We start from the raw sequence: 17,504 nt of genomic DNA, 5'->3' as shown, positions 1-17,504 counted from the left end.
TCAGAGAGTTTCTGAAATCAGGTCCTGGGATGCACCTGACGGACAAATGCTTGAGATAAGTAACTCTTCAAGAATTATGTCATTCACCTATTACGAGTTTCCAACAGAGTCATAGATACTCGAAGTATCTCCCTCCTATCTATGCAGGGACTTACATGCAATGTTTTCCGATCACACATTGTGTTTTCTTAGTCTGACTTATAACATAGTCAGCTGTTATCATTCTCCTCTTTGACTTGCCTTAGTGATTACAAAGTTTCTCCAACCATATATGTTGAGGATATACTTCATAACAAGTATGTAAATGATCAACTAGTTCATACACCAACAGTAACTAATTCGCAAGCACACAAGAGCGAATTAAGACCTGCTATGGTAGAAGCAAAAGAAAACACTAAGAAGCTGCTGCAAGAGGAAAAAGAGGCAAGCTGATTCAGGAGCGGCTGCAAGCCATATGACAAGATCAGAGCAGTGATTGATTAACTGAGAGAAGCAGATATATGCTACTTGGGCTTCTTTTGCAACTGTAAAGTAATCTCATGAATTCGCAGAGTAAATAGCTCTATACATGGTTGTTGCTCCACGGCTGTATAGCATCTAAGAAATAAGAGGTATATGTATGGCATAACCACTCTCTTGGTTGGAGGCAGTGTGCCTGCCTTTTAATCAAACACAGTTAGAGGAAGTCTTCACAAAATTCTGTTAAGGAAAAGCTAAGAAACCACTTAGCTTATGGGTAGCAAGACGGCGCTTAGCTTCGATACCAAATGGTTTTTTTTTAATATACAAGAACCTTTTCTTTTGTACCGTGGACAGCCAAATATCATCTTCTTCGCAAAGAGTTTATCTGTTATTGTTGACCTTGCAATTAATATCACATGTGTCTCCAATGTAATGTTTGACTTAACTCTCGTAAGAGATGTTTTTATTGAAAGGAACCTTGGAGCTAGAGTAGTCAATGGATATTTAAAAATCGACTAAACCGACCTAATCGTACCGCACCTAACCGATTTTTAGGTTTCTTTTAATAAAACCGTAGGTTTTTATATAAATCTATAACTGTACCGATAATTAGGGTATGTTTTTTCTTTTATGAAAATAAACCGAAAAAATACTGAATCGTACCGAATAAATTTATATGAAAAAAATATGTTTATATATTAAGTTTAAAAATAATAAAGCATTAACATTTTTCTTGGACCTTGAAATTATGAAAACGATTACAAACCAACAAGTAATTAAACTCAAAATCCTTATTTCCAAACCTATTATACTACTATTGAAACTAAATTACTTCCTACATTTTCACTAGCAAAACATAAGGTATTCAAACGATTATGAGTAGCAAACTACAATGTATTGAATATTTTTTCTTTCGTATGATTTAAATTTATATTTTCGAATATTTAATCTTCTATAGACTTTATTCTTGAGTCCCAACTTACTTAATATCTTTCCACTCATGTGATTTATATTTTCTTTGTCTTTGCTTAGTTTCTTTTACGTTGTTGTAAAATAATTGATGGATTTATACTTTGGCCATCTTTCATGTTTTCTTAATTCATCACCCTTTAAATAGTAAAAATATCTAGAGAATTTTGCTAAGTCCTATAAAAGTACGTATGTTGTTGCATTCTCCTTCTAGTAGTGACTTTTAAGTGACATTTAAAAAAATACCGAAAATTAACCGAACTGTACCGATACCGAAGAGAAACCGACATGATTGGTACGGTTTCTAAAAATTTAATTTTGGTTATACAGAATAACCGAAAAATTGGTATGGTACAAATTTTATAAAATAACCGGCCAAACCGAACCATTGACACCTCTACTTAGAGCAACGACAAATGTTGCCACCGTGAGACTAGGAGGTCACGTGTTTAGCCACGGAAACAACCTCGTGTATAAAATACAAGGTAAGACGACGTACATCAAACCCAATATGGTCCGGCCCTTCCCGGCCCCGTGCATATCGACAACATAGTTCATCGAGTTTGCCTTTTTAAGAGATGTTTTTATTCTAATGAAGCAATATCTTACTGAAATTTAAGTTGGATGTTCCATTAGTACATTTTACTATTATAAGTAGTTTCAGAGTTGGAATCATAGTTAGCCCAGTTGGCTACCTTAACTTTTTACCTTCTTGGTGGGAATTCAATTCACCACCTTGTACTGCCCTCCCCCATTTTCTTTTCCCTTCCCCCCTATGAAAAATAAAATAAATAATTAAAAAAAGTAGTTTCAAAGTTGCAATTTGTGTACAATTAATTCAAACACCGAAGATATTCCATGTTATGACAAGTTGTAAGATCTCAAAAAGAAATATCCAAAATTGCTCTTGCTCGTAAAGTTATTTTAAGAAAAAAGTTTTCTGAAATTACAATCACACAACATAAAACATGTGCTTATCACCACTTAGTTTTTGTAAATCTTGACCAATTATATGATGATCAACAAACAATTGCATAGTTCTATCTAACAAATTTACAATCCAAGTCTCTCACCGTATCGAACACCTACATATACAACAATAGTAACACAAGCACCTCAGCCTGCAGTTTATGTATTTCTAAGCTTTCTACCAGCACAAGGTGCTTTGACAAGAATATCACTACAGCACAGAGAAGACCTTTATACTGTGCACCCTTAACTTTTCCATGCTAAAGTTAACACAAGTAGAATACATCTTAGAGAGAACTTGACTTATTGTATATATAAGATCTTGAAAAATACAAGTATGCAGTGAATGCCATAGTACTAAGTACAGCAAGAACCCAATAGAAGTAATCCAGATGTGCCCGATTCAAGTTGTCCGAAAACCAACTGCTCTGACCATCTTTACCAGTGATGTTCTCAATAACAGAGATGAGGAAACTGCTTAAGAAGCTCCCTATGCCAAATATGCTGAGGTAGAGAGAAAGACCTATACTTTTCAACTCAACTGGCACCTGATCGTAGAAGAACTCCTGAAGACCAACCATGGTAAATACATCAGAAATACCAAATAGTAGGTACTGAGGTATTAACCAGCAAATGCTCATGGGAATTGTTGCCTTTGGCATGTCAACCAGCCCGTATTCTATAGCAGTCTGGAGACGTTTCTTCTCGACTATAGCTGCAATCACCGTGGAAAGTATAGACAAGAAAATCCCAGTTCCAATTCTTTGGAGCACTGTGATGCCTGAAGGTTTCCTAGTTATCACTCTTGCAACGGGAACCAAAATACGGTCATATATAGGAATAAAAACGACAACAGAGAGGCTGATGAATGATTGTAATGAGGCAGCTGGTACTTCAAAATTTGAACCAAGATATCTGTCCAAAGTTGCACCTTGTTTGGTGAATAAAGTGGATGACTGTGAAAACACAATAGCATATACCAAACACGTTGTCCATATTGGAATCAACCTAAGAATAGCCTTAGCCTCTTCAACCTCGCTGATACTACAAATTTTCCCATTTTCCTTGGAACCATCGGGGGCAAGCAACGCTTTGTTGAGGAACCTGTGTTCAATAAAGATTTATACCAATAAAATGAGATGTCTTTTAATGCAATCAAGAAAAAAACTACTTTTTTTATACAGAAATATGGCTAATACTATCCTATAATAAATTGGAGTGTCTACACATCTAATGGGCTATTTAACATTCAATAGCAAGCTTAAGACCATGCAGTCTTTAACTCTTTAAAGCAAGTCCCTGGATCGTTTTAACTCTTAACAAATCAAACCCGGGTAGAGGAGCCATTCTGCAAATATTTCTACCATCCTAATCTATTGCAGAACTGTAAGTATTTTTCCTTTAAATTATAAGAAGATCAGCAGATGACCAAAAAATCAACAACTTTTATTCGTTCAATTATAAAAGTAATTGCAAAACACTCACTTGAACTGTTCAGAACCTTCATGAGGCAGAATACCCAGAACTTCTTGTTCGACTGATATAGCTGAAGCGGTGGTTTGCCAATTCCTAGCTGCATTAATAAACACATTACCAATTCTAAGAAATGGGTTCTTTTCATCACTGCTCTGGCGAAACCGATAAGTGAAGCTTCCAAGCAAGAACACAATAAGAGCGAGACCCATGACAATACAGGGAATTCCAAATCCCAGACCCCAGCTAAGGTTGTCTTGAATGTAGTTCAATATCCAGAGGGTCATCAACAGACCACCACACATTCCAAAATACCACCAATTGAAGAATGAGCTTTTAGCTTTACTTTCTTCTGGGTCTTGAGCATCAAATTGGTCCGCTCCAAAAGCTTGTACACAAGGCTTGTGCCCTCCCTGTCCAAAAGCTACTAGATACAAAGCAAAGAAGAAGAAAATGATTTGGAACTTGGGAGGAGAACATGTTGCAGTATCTTGGCAGTCAGAATAATTGAAAGGGAGGACAGTTGAAAGCGTCAAGAAGCCAAGTCCCTGTGCATCAACAAATGAAAACCGTCTTACTTGCTAATTCTTTCATTGCTAAAGCAGAAAGAAGGCAGTAGTTTCAGTCAACTATGAGAGGCATACTTGTTAATACTGTACCCTAAGTAGCCCAAAAAAGAAGAAGAGTACAATCGTGCCAAAACAAAAGCCTGAACCGGTTACTAACCAAGATGTAGAGCAGAGAGGAGATGATAATGGTCCGATACCGACCCAGGTATGAATCAGCGATAAATGCACCCAAAAGCGGAAGAAGCGATGCTGTTCCGCTCCAAGCGTTTACATTCACCGCAGCTGTTGCAACCGATTGGCCTAGTGGGCCAGTTAGGTAGCTTATTAGGTTCGAACTTATCCCATAATATGCAAATCTCTCTGCAACCTCCACGCCTACAACCGGAAGAAAATAATCAAGTTTCAAACCCAGCTGCTAAAAGTGTGATAGATTTTGAAAGTCGGTGAATTTGAAATAAGATCAACTTCTAAGACAATCCAGCTCCCAAAATTGGAGAATGATTTGAAAATCAGTCACAATTGGTGAAAATATCAATTTTAAGACAGCCCAATGGCAAAAAAAGGAGATAAATTTGATATCAGCAACAATATGAGTATAACAATAACAACGCCTCAATCCCCAATTAGTTGAGGGAGATTATATGCATTCTTAATATCTCACTCCATTTGAACATGTTTCATTTTCATTTGGTGGGGAAACAATTTTTATGACAACTCAACAGGTAAAACTGTTGATTCAAAATTGGTGAAAATTGGTCCGGAATAGATCAAATTCTAAGACAACCCAATTGGAAATAAATTAAAAAATCAGTGAGAGATATCAGTTGTTAAGACAACCCAAATGCCAAAATTGCAGATAGACAAGAAAATTGGGCAATTATAATGCTACTACTGCTACGCTTCAGCGCTAAACGGAGTCGGCTAATTTTTCACCATTTTGAACGCATTCATTCCACTTGGCGGCAAAAGATCAATTTTAAATTTTTAATACAACCCAGCTGCTGAAGTTGCAGAAAGATTTGAATATCAATGTCGATAATTTTCTTAAGAAAATAGATGCTAAAATTGTTTTTGAGAAAAAAGACTTGAATATCAATGGCAATAGTGAAAAAATCAATAATTGAAGGCGATCTAGCTGCTAAAATTGCAGAAAGAATTGGAAAATCCATAAAAACAGTTAGGAAAAAAACAATCAATTGTTAAGACAACAAGCAGCTAAAATTGCAGAAACATTTGAAAAATCAATAGTAATAGAAGAAAAGGAATCAAAATTTGAGACAACCCTGAAGCTAAAATTGCAGAAAAGATTTGAATATCATAACAATAGTGGGAAAAACAAAAATTTAAAACAAGCCAGCAGCCAAAATTGTAAAACAGTTCAATATATATATATATATATATATATATATATATATATATGACAATACAGGAAAAATACATTTTTTAAATAACCCAGCAGCGAAAAAATGCATAAAGATTTGAATATCAATGATAATAGTGGAAAAATCCAATATTTAAGTGAACCCAGATGGTAAAATTGCATATATATTTTAAAATCAGTGACAATTGCATATGGGTATTTAGAATTACCTATGATGAAGGAAGCGGATCTCCAGCCACCGGATATGGATCGGGTCACAGGACGACCCTTAAAGTCAACGGATCCTTCAACGACGTCGCCGAGAAAGGGGATTTCGGCGTCGGAGATGTTGACTCCTCCAGTGGCCATTGATATGACCAACCCAAGATTCTTCTACAACAATGATTGAGTTCAAGTTGTTGTGTAATTCCATGAGAAATATGATTGGGCAGTCTATATGATGTTTTACTTTTTGGCGGTTTCTGTAAAAGAATCGTGGTGTTAGCTGGTCACTTGGTATTAGGGCGGTACATAATTTGTTAACGGTAAAGGGCCAAATATATCCTTTTAGTTTCAAATATAGGAATATCTTTCGTTATATTATTGACTTATTTATATATCTGTAATTATACTTTGGGTTTAAATATACCATATTTAAACAGAGGGACACGTGTTATCGTTTTGTTGATCAATTCTAAATATCTCCTAATTAATTAAAAAGACTTAATACCCATATCCGAAAAGTAATTTTTTAAAGCAATTTTTTTTTATAAAAACTAAAATTATTTTTACTAAAAATTAAAAAAAATAAAAATATTTTTTTCCCCAGTTTTTACAAAAAAACTGCTTTAGAAAAATTGAAAAATATTTTCTAAAAAAATATTTTTGTAAAAACTGGAAAAAAAAAACTGAAAAGTAATTTTCTAAAGCAAGTTTTTTTGTAAAAACTGAAATTTGTTTTTACTAAAAAACTGGAAAAAAAATATTATTTTTTTTAGTTTTTACAAAAAAAACTGCTTTTAAAAAAGCTGAAAATATTTTCTAAAACAATGATTTTGTAAAAACTGAAAAACAAAAAATGAAAAGTAATTTTCTAAAGTAATGTTTTTGTAAAAACTGAAAAAACAAATATTTTCTTCTTTTTTTCAGTTTTTAGTTAAAAATATTTCAGTATTTTCCAGTTTTTAATTGCTTTAGAAAATTACTTTTCAGTTTTTACAAAAATATTATTTTAAAAAATATTTTTCAGTTTTTTTAAAGCAGTTTTTTTAAAAAAACTGGAAAAAAAAATATTTTCATTTTTTTTATTTTTTAGTAAAAATAATTTCGATTTTTTTTCAGTTTTTACAAAAAATAAAATTGCTTTAAAAAATTACTTTTCGGGTATGGGTAATGGGTCTTTTTAAATAATTAGGAGATATTTAGAATTGACCAACAGGACGATGACATGTGTCCCTCCGTTTAAATGAGGGGTATATTTGAACCCAAAGTATGACTGCAGGGGTATAGATAACCCAATAGTATAACGAGGAGTATTCTTAGACCATTTTCGAAAGTAGAGGGGTATATTTGGCCCTTTGCCGATTTGTTAAATACCGAATTACCTTATCAAAATCGAAAATTTTGGTATTCGATATGAAATTTGATTTAAGTTTTAAAAAAAAAATTGGTATTAGGTATGATATTTGGTATTTTAAAATGAAATACCGAAATACTGATATCGTACCGAAATATATATTACATTACACATTTTAATTAATTATAACATAAATATAAGAAATCTAAAATTTTACTTTCCTTTATTCTCCAAGTTCACCAATTAACTCTAAGTAATAAGATATTTCTCTAAGTTTTCTCTCTCTAGGTTGGTATTTGCTGGTTTTGGACAAAACTTTTGTCAACAAACGTTTTTAGTTTTGTACTTTTGAGTAATTTAATTAAGGATATTATTGTCCATGACTCTATGCACTAGTTAGTATTCAAAACGAATAAATCAAAGTTACCGAACCGAATAAACCGAAACCTAAAGGAGAAAAATTGAACCATACCGAATTTAATTAGGTACAGTATTGGTATAGCATTTTACGAAACCGAATACCGAAAATACCGAACCGAAATATCTAAATATCGTACCGTACCGACCGACGAACAGCCCTACTTGGTATCACAAAAACGAAAATATTTCCTGACCCAAAAAAAAGGAAAATATTTTAGAAAATGACTTATGGTGTTTGGTCGGAGTCTCAACAGTAGAAAATATCTTTTGTAAAAAATAGACGATAATAATTAATAATTTTAGAAATTCGGACTCTATTTTGGTGAAATTGTTAGGACTAAATAAAATAAAACGTAGTAATATAAAAAAATTGAAATTAGTTAGAAAACGAAAAAGTGAAGGTAAATATTCACTCCATTCTAATTTATTTGACATTCAAAACGAAATTTAAGAAATAAATAAAAACTTTTAAAGTTTGTAAATTTGAATATGTTAATTTGGTGTTTATAAAACTTTTGAAATTCATGTTCTTAAACCTATCATAATATTATTTGCACATATAAGAGTTTTTAAACGAACCAATAAGAAAATAGTATCAAACATAAACACTTTATACTTCGGATACACTATTATTTTTCTATTCATATATATATATATATATATATATATATATATACTAGTTTTAGGATACGCGCGATACGCGTGACCCTCTATCGATGCGTATAAAATTATAAAAATGTAAGCCCTTGAAAATATTTTTAAAAAAAATATAAGATCTTGAAAATGACAAATATTGAGCCTATTTAATCAAAGAAAGGAGCGGATAGCCTAGCTAAGTATGAAAACAACCAAGATAATTTTGAAAGTTTAGTGTTCTATTATGTAACCCTTCTTTTATATTATTTCGTATCAAAATAATCGTCTAGGTACCATGTATTCTAGATAAGTCAACTACAAAAAGAAGAAAAATTAGCGATGGACAAAATATGTAGTCAAATAACAAAATTTTATCACTAATTCTATTCAGTGATAGAATTAGTGACAGATTATTAAACAAATCATATCAGCCACAAGATGAATTTCGTAAGTAATTTCTATTTTGTAAATTTATATTATGTAATAAACTTTCTTAGTAATAATATTAGTTTCTTTTTTACCAAAAAATAAAAGTCCTTTTTCATCTATTTAACATGAATATGCATTGAGGTAATTTAGGTATTTTCTATAAACTAAATTACAGTAATTAATTTTTTATCACAAATTAATAATTACTATTTTTTCAAAAACAAAAACCTAATTCCGTATTAATTTTTTAGAATAGAATAAACGAATTTGACCAAGCTTCTTAAAAAGTACTTATGATTTAAATTTTAAAAACAACAAATAAATCATATGAAAAGAAAATAAAGAGGCAAAATTGGTCTTTATGATTAAACAATGACAAGGAACAGAAATATTAAACAAAATCGTGAAGTTTCCTTGTTGGAAACCAACAAGAAACTTTCCTCCTATTTTTTTGTATTCTTTTACTATTTTAATATTTTGTATTCATATTAGGAGATGATATTTAGAACTCCTAAATATTAGGAAAGTTTTTTGATTTTACAGTTTTATCCAGTGTGAAATATATTTCTAATGAGTAAAAAAGGCGAACGATATTTCGTTAATGGCCTTCGTGCTTTTAATATAATATATATATATATATATATATATATATATATATATATATATATATATATATATATATATATAAAAGCTAGCTATTTAGTTTAAGCCTGACATGGACAGTTATTTAGGTTAATTCAAATTTTCATAAAGACGAAAAAAGAAAGATTATTGGAAAAGAGCTATCACTGTTATAAAATAAAGATTGTAAAGTAAAGACAAGTATAGAGAGAAACTGATATATTATTCAAACTTCAAACTTATGTACATAATGAACTGAAATTTCCTCTATTTATAGAAGAAAGCAAGTTGTTGTGTAAGTTGCTTCTGCAAGCTGCTACTGTACCAGATATAAATAATCTTCTACCGGGTGTGCTGTTTATCCATAACGGGGTACTGAAAGGATAAGCTTCTTCAGGAGACTTATTTCCAATAGAGTACTAAATAGATAAACATATTTACGGCAGAATCTCATATAGATAAGCTTTTTCAGGAAGCTTATTTACAACAGAGTACTAAATGAACATCCATAATATAATATATTTATAACACTCCCCCTTGGATGTTCATTAAAAGATAATGTGCATCATTAAAACCTTACTAGGAAAAAATCCGTGGGAAAAAATCCTAGTGAAAGAAAAAGAGTACACATATTTAGTAATATGCATAACTAGTTGTCTAAAAAAACCTTATAAGGAAAACCCTGTGGGAAAAACCTTAGTAAGAAAAAAAGAGTATAGTGCGTATTTTACTCCCCCTGATAAAAACAGTGTTTTAAATATTTGAGTATTCGCATTCCAATCTTGTATACCATCTTCTCAAAAGTTGAAGTTGGCAAAGATTTAGTGAATAAATATGCCGGATTATCACTTGAACGGATTTGTTGCACATCAATGTCACCATTTATCTCCTTTTATAAATCCCCCCTTTAATTAGGCTATGCATGCAGCATTGTTTTCGTATAAAATTGTGGATCTTTTATCACATTCCAAACCACATTTTTCGTGAATAAAATGAATCACTGATCCCGACCATACGTATTCCCTACTTGCTTCATGAATAGCTATTATCTCAGCATGATTTGAAGAAGTAGCAATAATAGAGTGCTTTGTGGAGCGCCATGATATTACATTACCTCCACATGTAAACATGTACCCGGTTTGAGATCGAACTTTATGTGCATCAGATAAATAACCTGCATCTGCATAACCAACAAGATCTACACTACCTTTATTAGAATAAAATAAACCCATATCAAGTGTTCCCTTTAAATATCGCAATATATGCTTAATCCCGTTCCAATGTCTCCGTGTAGGGGAATAACTATATCTTACTAGTAAATTAACAGAAAATGCTATGTCAGGCCTTGTAGCATTAGCAAGATACATAAATGCACCAATTGTACTGAGATAAGGTATTTCGGGACCAAGGAGTTCCTCATCCCCTTCTGGAAGTCGGAACAAGTCCTTATTCACTTCAAGTGATCGAACAACCATTGGTGTACTCAATGGATGCACTTTGTCCATGTAAAAGCGTTTTAAGACCCTTTCTGTATAGGCAGATTGATGGATAAAGATCCCGTCTGCTAAATGTTCAATTTGCAGACCAAGACAAAGTTGTCTTTCCAAGATCTTTCTTCTCAAATTCTTTCTTAAGATATTCAATTGCCTTTTGGAGCTCTTCTAGAGTTCCAACAAGATTTATGTCATCAACATAAACAGCAAGTATAACAAATTCTGATGCCATTTTATTTATAAAAATACATGGACAAGTAACATCATTTATGTAACCCTCTTTCAGCAAATATTCACTAAGGCGATTATACCACATATGCCTAGATTGCTTTAAACCATACAAAAATCTTTGTAATCTGATTGAATACATTTTTCGAGATTTTGGATTTGCTTCAGGTATTTTAAATCCTTTAGGGATCTTCATATAGACTTAATCAAATGAGTCATATAGGTTATGACTTGCATTTAGATGGCATGACATCTTCAGGTGTCTGGATTACAGGTCTGATCCTCACAATCTTTTACAATATTGTGAACTATATTGTATCAAATATATCGTCGACGATCATTTTGTATCGGTTCCTAAGCAACATAACTTGTTGAGATCTCATCACTTTCTTTATTTTCAGGTACCTGAACTTCTTCTAGAGTTTCATGAAATGTTATGTCGTGGGATCTTTTAGAGCTCATTTTCTCCTCATTATGATCATTTGCTCCTATCATTTTTCAAGGATTGTTACCTTTGGAACCGATCGGTTTACTACGCTTCATGTGTGCAGTAAACTTTATCCTCAGGGACTTTAATTTTAATAGGAGCATTTGCAGCTGAAATATGATATTTAATTTTGGATCAGCAAATGCTTTTGGCATTTGACTTGAATTATATTCTAAGTGAGGATCATATTATTGATAATTCGATTCATATAGCATATTTTCTAGCTGTTTATTCCATCCCCCAAATGTTAGAAAAACTAACACATATCCCCAATCTTCTTTGAAAAACCTATATTTGTGCATTGTGGTAGAGAACTTAATTATATACCACACATCAAAAGTTATTAGATAGTAAAACTATTTGGTTTCTGATCCTAACCCAATTGTAAGGAGAGGACTTATCATATATTGTTGGTCTGATGCATACAAGTGCTGTTGTATGTAATTTAGAAAATCTTAGACCAACACATGAGGCTTTGTTCTCATAAGCAAATGTTTAGCCATTAATAAGAGTTATTCAATGCTAAACTAGCTTGGATATAAACCAGCATCATCAAGATGAACTATCTTGATTTCATAATCTGAAAATTATGCTCTTAATTGAGAAAAGCAATTTCAAATGCCAAACTGTATGTTGACAATAAACACACATGTAACCATCTCATATATGCATCTATAAGTAGTTCACATGATAGGTAAATGGACACATATTCACCATTTATATATTCCAGAATTCAGGGGTCTTAGTCTCAACTTTAGCTGATATAATCAATTTATTATGAGAATAAGCAACACAAGAGAATTCTTGAAGAATCTTCTAGTTCTTTAGTATATGCTTATCTGAATTCTCAAATAGCTCATTTTAAAATGGCAAATAAAAACTTCAATTTTATCATGGCATGTGCTATCTTTTAGTAAGCTTCTAGTTTACTATGGCATAAATTTTTGCATTAGTAAACTTATGATTTATTGTGATTGCTTTTGCATTAGTAAACTTCTGGTTTACTGTGATACATGATATAATACAAATTGAATAATAAGGCAGGTAACTTCTCACATACATATTATTTTACCCCATATGATTGTGAAAACTTGAAGATTTTTAATCTTCCAATTATTTATAGTCTCAGTATGATAGCCATTCGTATTAGTAAACTTCTGGTTTATTACAACATATGTTTTGACCACAATCATATAATATGAATGATAAATTTGCATATAAGCTCTTCGGGAGCCTTTAATTTATTGTTCACAATCAAATATTATTCATGCACTACTTGTGTCATGTGTCTTCTAGACAAACAATTAGCTCTTCAGGAGTTGTTGATACATTTTGTACTATCAAATATTGCTTACACTTCTGGTATCATGAGAGAAAATTTCTTCATAAACAAAATAAATATGATAGTAAACATCATTATCAAAGCATAACTGTGATGACCCAAAAGGTCATCTTATGTTTTAGAACTCGAATCTGCGCTCTTAAGCCATAAAAATCTCATTTTTATCCTCCTCGATTTGCGTGCACAGTCCGGACAGGTTTCTGAAAAGCTTTTATGTTAAAAACTACTGGAAAATAAGAATTTTTGCCTTAAAAGTTGATTTTAGTTGACTTTGATCAATATTTTTGGTAAACAGGCCCGGACTCGTATTTTGAGGTTCCCGATAGGTCCGTATCGAATTATGGGACCTGGGCGTATGCCCGAAATCGAATTCGGAGGTCCCTAGCTCAAGTTATGAATTTTTGATGAAAATTAAAAGTCGGAAAAATTAATTGTTTTTAAGAATTGATCGATGTTTGGCATTGTTAGTATCGGGTCCGTATTTTGGTTTCGGAGCCCGGTAGAGTTTCATTATGATATTTAAGACTTGTCTGTGAAATTTGGTGAGAAACGGAGTTGATTTGACGTAATTCGGATGTCCAGTTGAGAGGATATGGATTTTAAAGTGTTCTTGAGAATTTCATTTGATTTGGTACTAAATTCGTAGTTCTAGGTGTTATTTTGGTGATTTGATCACGCGAGCAAGTTCGTATGATGTTTTTAGATTGGTGTGCATGTTTGGTTTGGAGCCCCAAGGGCTCAGGTGAGTTTCGGATAGGCCACAGGATGTTTTGGACTTGGGAAAAATCTGATTTTCTGCAAATTCTGGTGTCTGGCATATCCTTCTTCGCGTTCGCGAAGGTCCTCTCGCGAACGCGAAGAGTAAACTGGTGAGGCTGAAACTTCTTCTTCACGAACGCGAAGTAATGGGGGATTTACCCTTCGCGAACGCGACCTGACCATCGCGAACGCGAAGCACTTGGGGACCTGGGGGAGGGTTGGTCATGTTCTTCTACGCAAACGCGTCCACTGGATCGCAAACGCGTCCACTGGGAGTTACCTTACGCAAACGTGTAGGAAGACTCGCGAACGCGAAGGCCTTAGGCCGCTGTGCATCGCGATCGCGACAGGCCTCTCGCGAACACGATGAAGGCCTGTCCAGTGGCTTAAAACATACTCCAAACACGGATTTGAGCCATTTCTTCAACATTTTCAAGAACCAAACGGGTAAAGGCGATTTTCAAGAGTCATTTTCTTCGCCAAAGTATTGGTAAGTGATTCTAAACCATTTTTTTTCAATTACCCATTACATTTATTGAATTTTTGCCCAAAAATCTAGAGTTTTCATGGTAGAATTATGGGTTAGGGTAGAAACTAGGGATTTCGGGAATTTGGAAATTTAGACCTCGATTTGAGGTAGGATTCCAAAACTAATTACATATTCGGGCTCGAGGGTGAATGGGTAAAAGGATTTTGGTCAGAACCTCGGTTTTTGACCAAGCGGGCCCGGGGTCGATTTTTCGACTTTTTGGAGGAAAAATTTGGAAAATTTAATTTATGAAATATGATTGATTCCTTTAGCAATATTTGATATTATTGAGTCATTTTTGAATAGAAACGAGTGGTTTGGAGGTGAATTCCAAAGAAAAAGTTGTGATTGAGAATTAAGTGGCCTTCGGAGCGAGGTAAGTATTGTGTCTAACTTTGGCTTGAGGGAATAGGTATTATGTGAGTATTTGCTACGTGTTTTGTTGTTGAATACGGCGTATAGTTGAGGTGACGAGTATCTATACGTTGTGGTCGAGCCATAGTACGCGAGTGAAATTCCATTATTGCAAATTTGTAGTCTTAAATCTTGTTATCCATGCTTATTGTTGTTGTTGAAATGTTGGGAAACTTGTATCCGGTTCCACCAAGGTCGATAAAATTGTGAATATTTATTCGAGGTTGAGATGTTAAATTGTGAAAGTAATCATTTATAAAATATTGGTTTTCTTGTGAAACTCCTCTCTATCCGTTATTATTGATTTAATTATATTATGAGGAAGAGTGTAAAGCACGAAGGGTGATGCCGTGAATAATTTAATTATATTGTGAGAAAGAGTGTAAAGCACGAAGGGTGATGCAGTGCATAATTTAATTATATTGTGAGGAAGAGTGTAAAGCACGAAGGGTGATGCCGTGCATAATTTATTTATATTGTGAGGAAGAGAGTAAAAGCACTAAGGGTGATGTCGTGCAGTCTTATTTGTTATTTGGTGAGGTTGAGAGTAAAAGCATGAAGGGTGATGCCGTGCAGTTTTCCTTGCTGTCTTAATTGCTCAATTCGTTTAAGGATTTTCGGTTTAATTATGTCTTTTCATTATTCTCACTCCTTATGTTGTATTTCCCCACTGTATGTTTCCCTCCCATTATTTCTGCGTTATTTCTTATTTACTGTTGTTTCCACTAGCATGATTATACTGTTCAGGTTATATGTGGGTGTCTTGTCCTAACCTCGTCATTACTCCGTCGAGGTTAGGCTCGATACTTACCAGTACATGGGGTCGGTTGTACTGATGTTGCACTCTGCACTTTCTGTGCAGATTTTGATACTGGCTCATGTTGATCGAGATTTGCTATTGGTCCGCTGTCTGGAGAATCAAGGTAGATCTGTCGGCGTTCACAGACCTTGAAGTCCCCGTCTATCCTTTATGTCTTACTGTTTTCTTTCATTCAGACACTTGTATTTCTTTCAGACCATTACTTGTTGTAAATTCTAGAATGCTCGTGAATTGCGACTCCAGATCCGGGTGGTAGTAGTTAATACAGATTTATGATATTCCGCACTTGTTATATTTCGTTGTAGTTAATTAATGTTAATTATTGAATGGAAAGAAGAAATTGGTAAATGATTCTCTAACATTGGCTTGCCTAGCAAGTCAAATGTTAGGCGCCATTACGGTCCCGTCGGTGAAAAATTTTGGGTCGTGACAGTTGGTATCAGAACACTAGGTTGCTTAGGTCTCACGATTCACGAGCAAGCTTAGTAGAGTCTGGAGGATCGGTACGGAGACGTCTGTGCTTATCTTCCAGAGGCTATGGAGTTTAGGAACAAGTTTCACTTCTTTTCTTCTCTGTCGTGTGATTTTGATTTCTCAATACTGATTGAACTTTTCTACTTTTATTCTCTCGCAGATGGCGAGAACACGTACCGCTTCCTTAGCTGACCAGCAGCCAGAGCCTCCAGTGACAGCTCATACGCAGGGCAGAGGTCGAGGCCATGCCAGAGGCCGAGGCAGGGGCAAGGCTCAGCCTAGGGCTCGAGCAGCAGCCCCAGCAGGGGAGCCTCAGATAGAGCTTGACGAGGAGGTTCCAGCCCAAACTAATCCTGCCGGACCAGCTCAGGTTCCGGAGGGGTTCATTGCTACCCTAGTACTTCAGGACGCTTTGGTCCGTTTGGTGGGCCTTATGGAGAGTGTGGCCCAGACTGGCGCATTTCCCATGGCACCAGCAGTATCTTAAGCTGGAGGAGCCCAGACTCCCACCACTCCTGCTCCGGAGCAGATAGATCCCCAGTATCAGATTCCAGCAGCTCAGCCAATCGGATTAGTTCAGCCGTTATTACGGCACAGGTCGGAGATGGGCCAGCTATGTCTTCTGAGGCCTTATGGAGATTAGACAGGTTTATCAAGCTCTTTCCTGTTCACTTCAATGGTTCTCCTTCAGAGGATCCCCAGGAGTATCTTGATAGCTGTCACGAAGTTTTACGGAACATGGGTATAGTGGAGACCAATGGGGTCAATTTTGTTGCATTTCAGATGACGGGTTCCGCCAAGAAATGGTGGAGACATTACTTGTTGACCAGACTAGCTGGGTCGCCTGCTCTTACTTGGGACCAGTTCTCTCAGCTCTTCATAGAGAAGTTTCTGCCTATCATATTGAAATAGGAGCGTCGCCGTTAGTTTGAGCGTCTCCAGCAGGGCAGTATGACTGTTACTCAGTATGAGACCCGTTTTGTGGATTTGTCCCGTCATGCTATTCTTCTGCTTCCCACCGAGAGATAGAGAGGGTGAGGAGGTTTATTGATGGACTTGCTCAGCCTATCAAATTGCAGATGGCTAAGGAGACGGGGAGTGAGATTTCTTTTCAGGCGGCTGCTAATGTCGCCAGACGAGTCGAACTGGTTCTTACTCAGGGAGGTCAGGGGTCTGACAAGAGACCTCATTATTCCGGTGAGTTCAGCGGTGCCTCACCTAGAGGCAGGAGTACTTTTGGTAGAGTTCATCCTCCCAGGCCGTTTCATTCAGCGCTTCAAGCATCTCACGGTGCCTCAGGTGGTCGTGGCCCTCAGATGTATTATTCCGACCAGCTAGCCTACAGTGCATCACTAGCTCCTATTAGTGCACCTCCACTCCAGAGTCATCAGGGTGGTTATTCAGGTCGACAAGGTCAGTTTCAGGGCCAGCAGTCACATCAGCCGAAGTTATGTTATACTTGTGGTGATTTGAG

At 34.9% G+C, this 17,504-nt stretch overlaps 2 protein-coding genes across 2 annotated transcripts; both read right to left on the bottom strand.

The window, feature by feature from the left end:
- Positions 1-2,367: 2,367 nt before the first annotated feature.
- On the bottom strand, positions 2,368-6,239 carry LOC104106356 (protein NRT1/ PTR FAMILY 5.10-like). The gene is made up of 4 exons (XM_009614887.4): positions 6,033-6,239; positions 4,600-4,817; positions 3,886-4,421; positions 2,368-3,504 (listed from the first exon to the last, which is right to left on the bottom strand). The coding sequence occupies exons 1-4, from the start codon at positions 6,169-6,171 to the stop codon at positions 2,688-2,690; spliced, it is 1,710 nt and encodes a 569-aa protein (XP_009613182.1). The 5' UTR covers positions 6,172-6,239; the 3' UTR covers positions 2,368-2,687.
- A 3,392-nt stretch (positions 6,240-9,631) lies between these two features.
- On the bottom strand, positions 9,632-10,989 carry LOC138894678 (secreted RxLR effector protein 161-like). Its single transcript, XM_070179396.1, has 2 exons — positions 10,659-10,989; positions 9,632-9,651 (listed from the first exon to the last, which is right to left on the bottom strand). The coding sequence occupies exons 1-2, from the start codon at positions 10,987-10,989 to the stop codon at positions 9,632-9,634; spliced, it is 351 nt and encodes a 116-aa protein (XP_070035497.1).
- Between the last annotated feature and the right edge of the window lie 6,515 nt (positions 10,990-17,504).

Source organism: Nicotiana tomentosiformis, chromosome 6 (assembly GCF_000390325.3).
Source record: "Nicotiana tomentosiformis chromosome 6, ASM39032v3, whole genome shotgun sequence".
Classification (NCBI taxonomy): Eukaryota; Viridiplantae; Streptophyta; class Magnoliopsida; order Solanales; family Solanaceae; genus Nicotiana; species Nicotiana tomentosiformis.
The sequence above is the reverse complement of the archived record's forward strand: the minus strand, read 5'-3'. Positions and strand labels throughout refer to the sequence as shown.

Bases quoted from the DNA above. Each gene is read 5' to 3' on its own strand.
- LOC104106356 (XM_009614887.4), bottom strand. From the start codon at position 6,171: ATGGCCACTGGAGGAGTCAACATCTCCGACGCCGAAATCCCCTTTCTC. The intron at 4,422-4,599 runs GTTAGTAACCGG...GTTGATGCACAG, and splicing joins CCTCTCTGCTCTACATCTTG to GGACTTGGCTTCTTGACGCT. The intron at 3,505-3,885 runs GTGAGTGTTTTG...TATTGAACACAG, and splicing joins GAAGGTTCTGAACAGTTCAA to GTTCCTCAACAAAGCGTTGC.
- LOC138894678 (XM_070179396.1), bottom strand. From the start codon at position 10,989: ATGGACAAAGTGCATCCATTGAGTACACCAATGGTTGTTCGATCACTT. The intron at 9,652-10,658 runs GTTATTTATCTG...ATTTTATAACAG, and splicing joins TGTTGGTTATGCAGATGCAG to TGATAGCTCTTTTCCAATAA.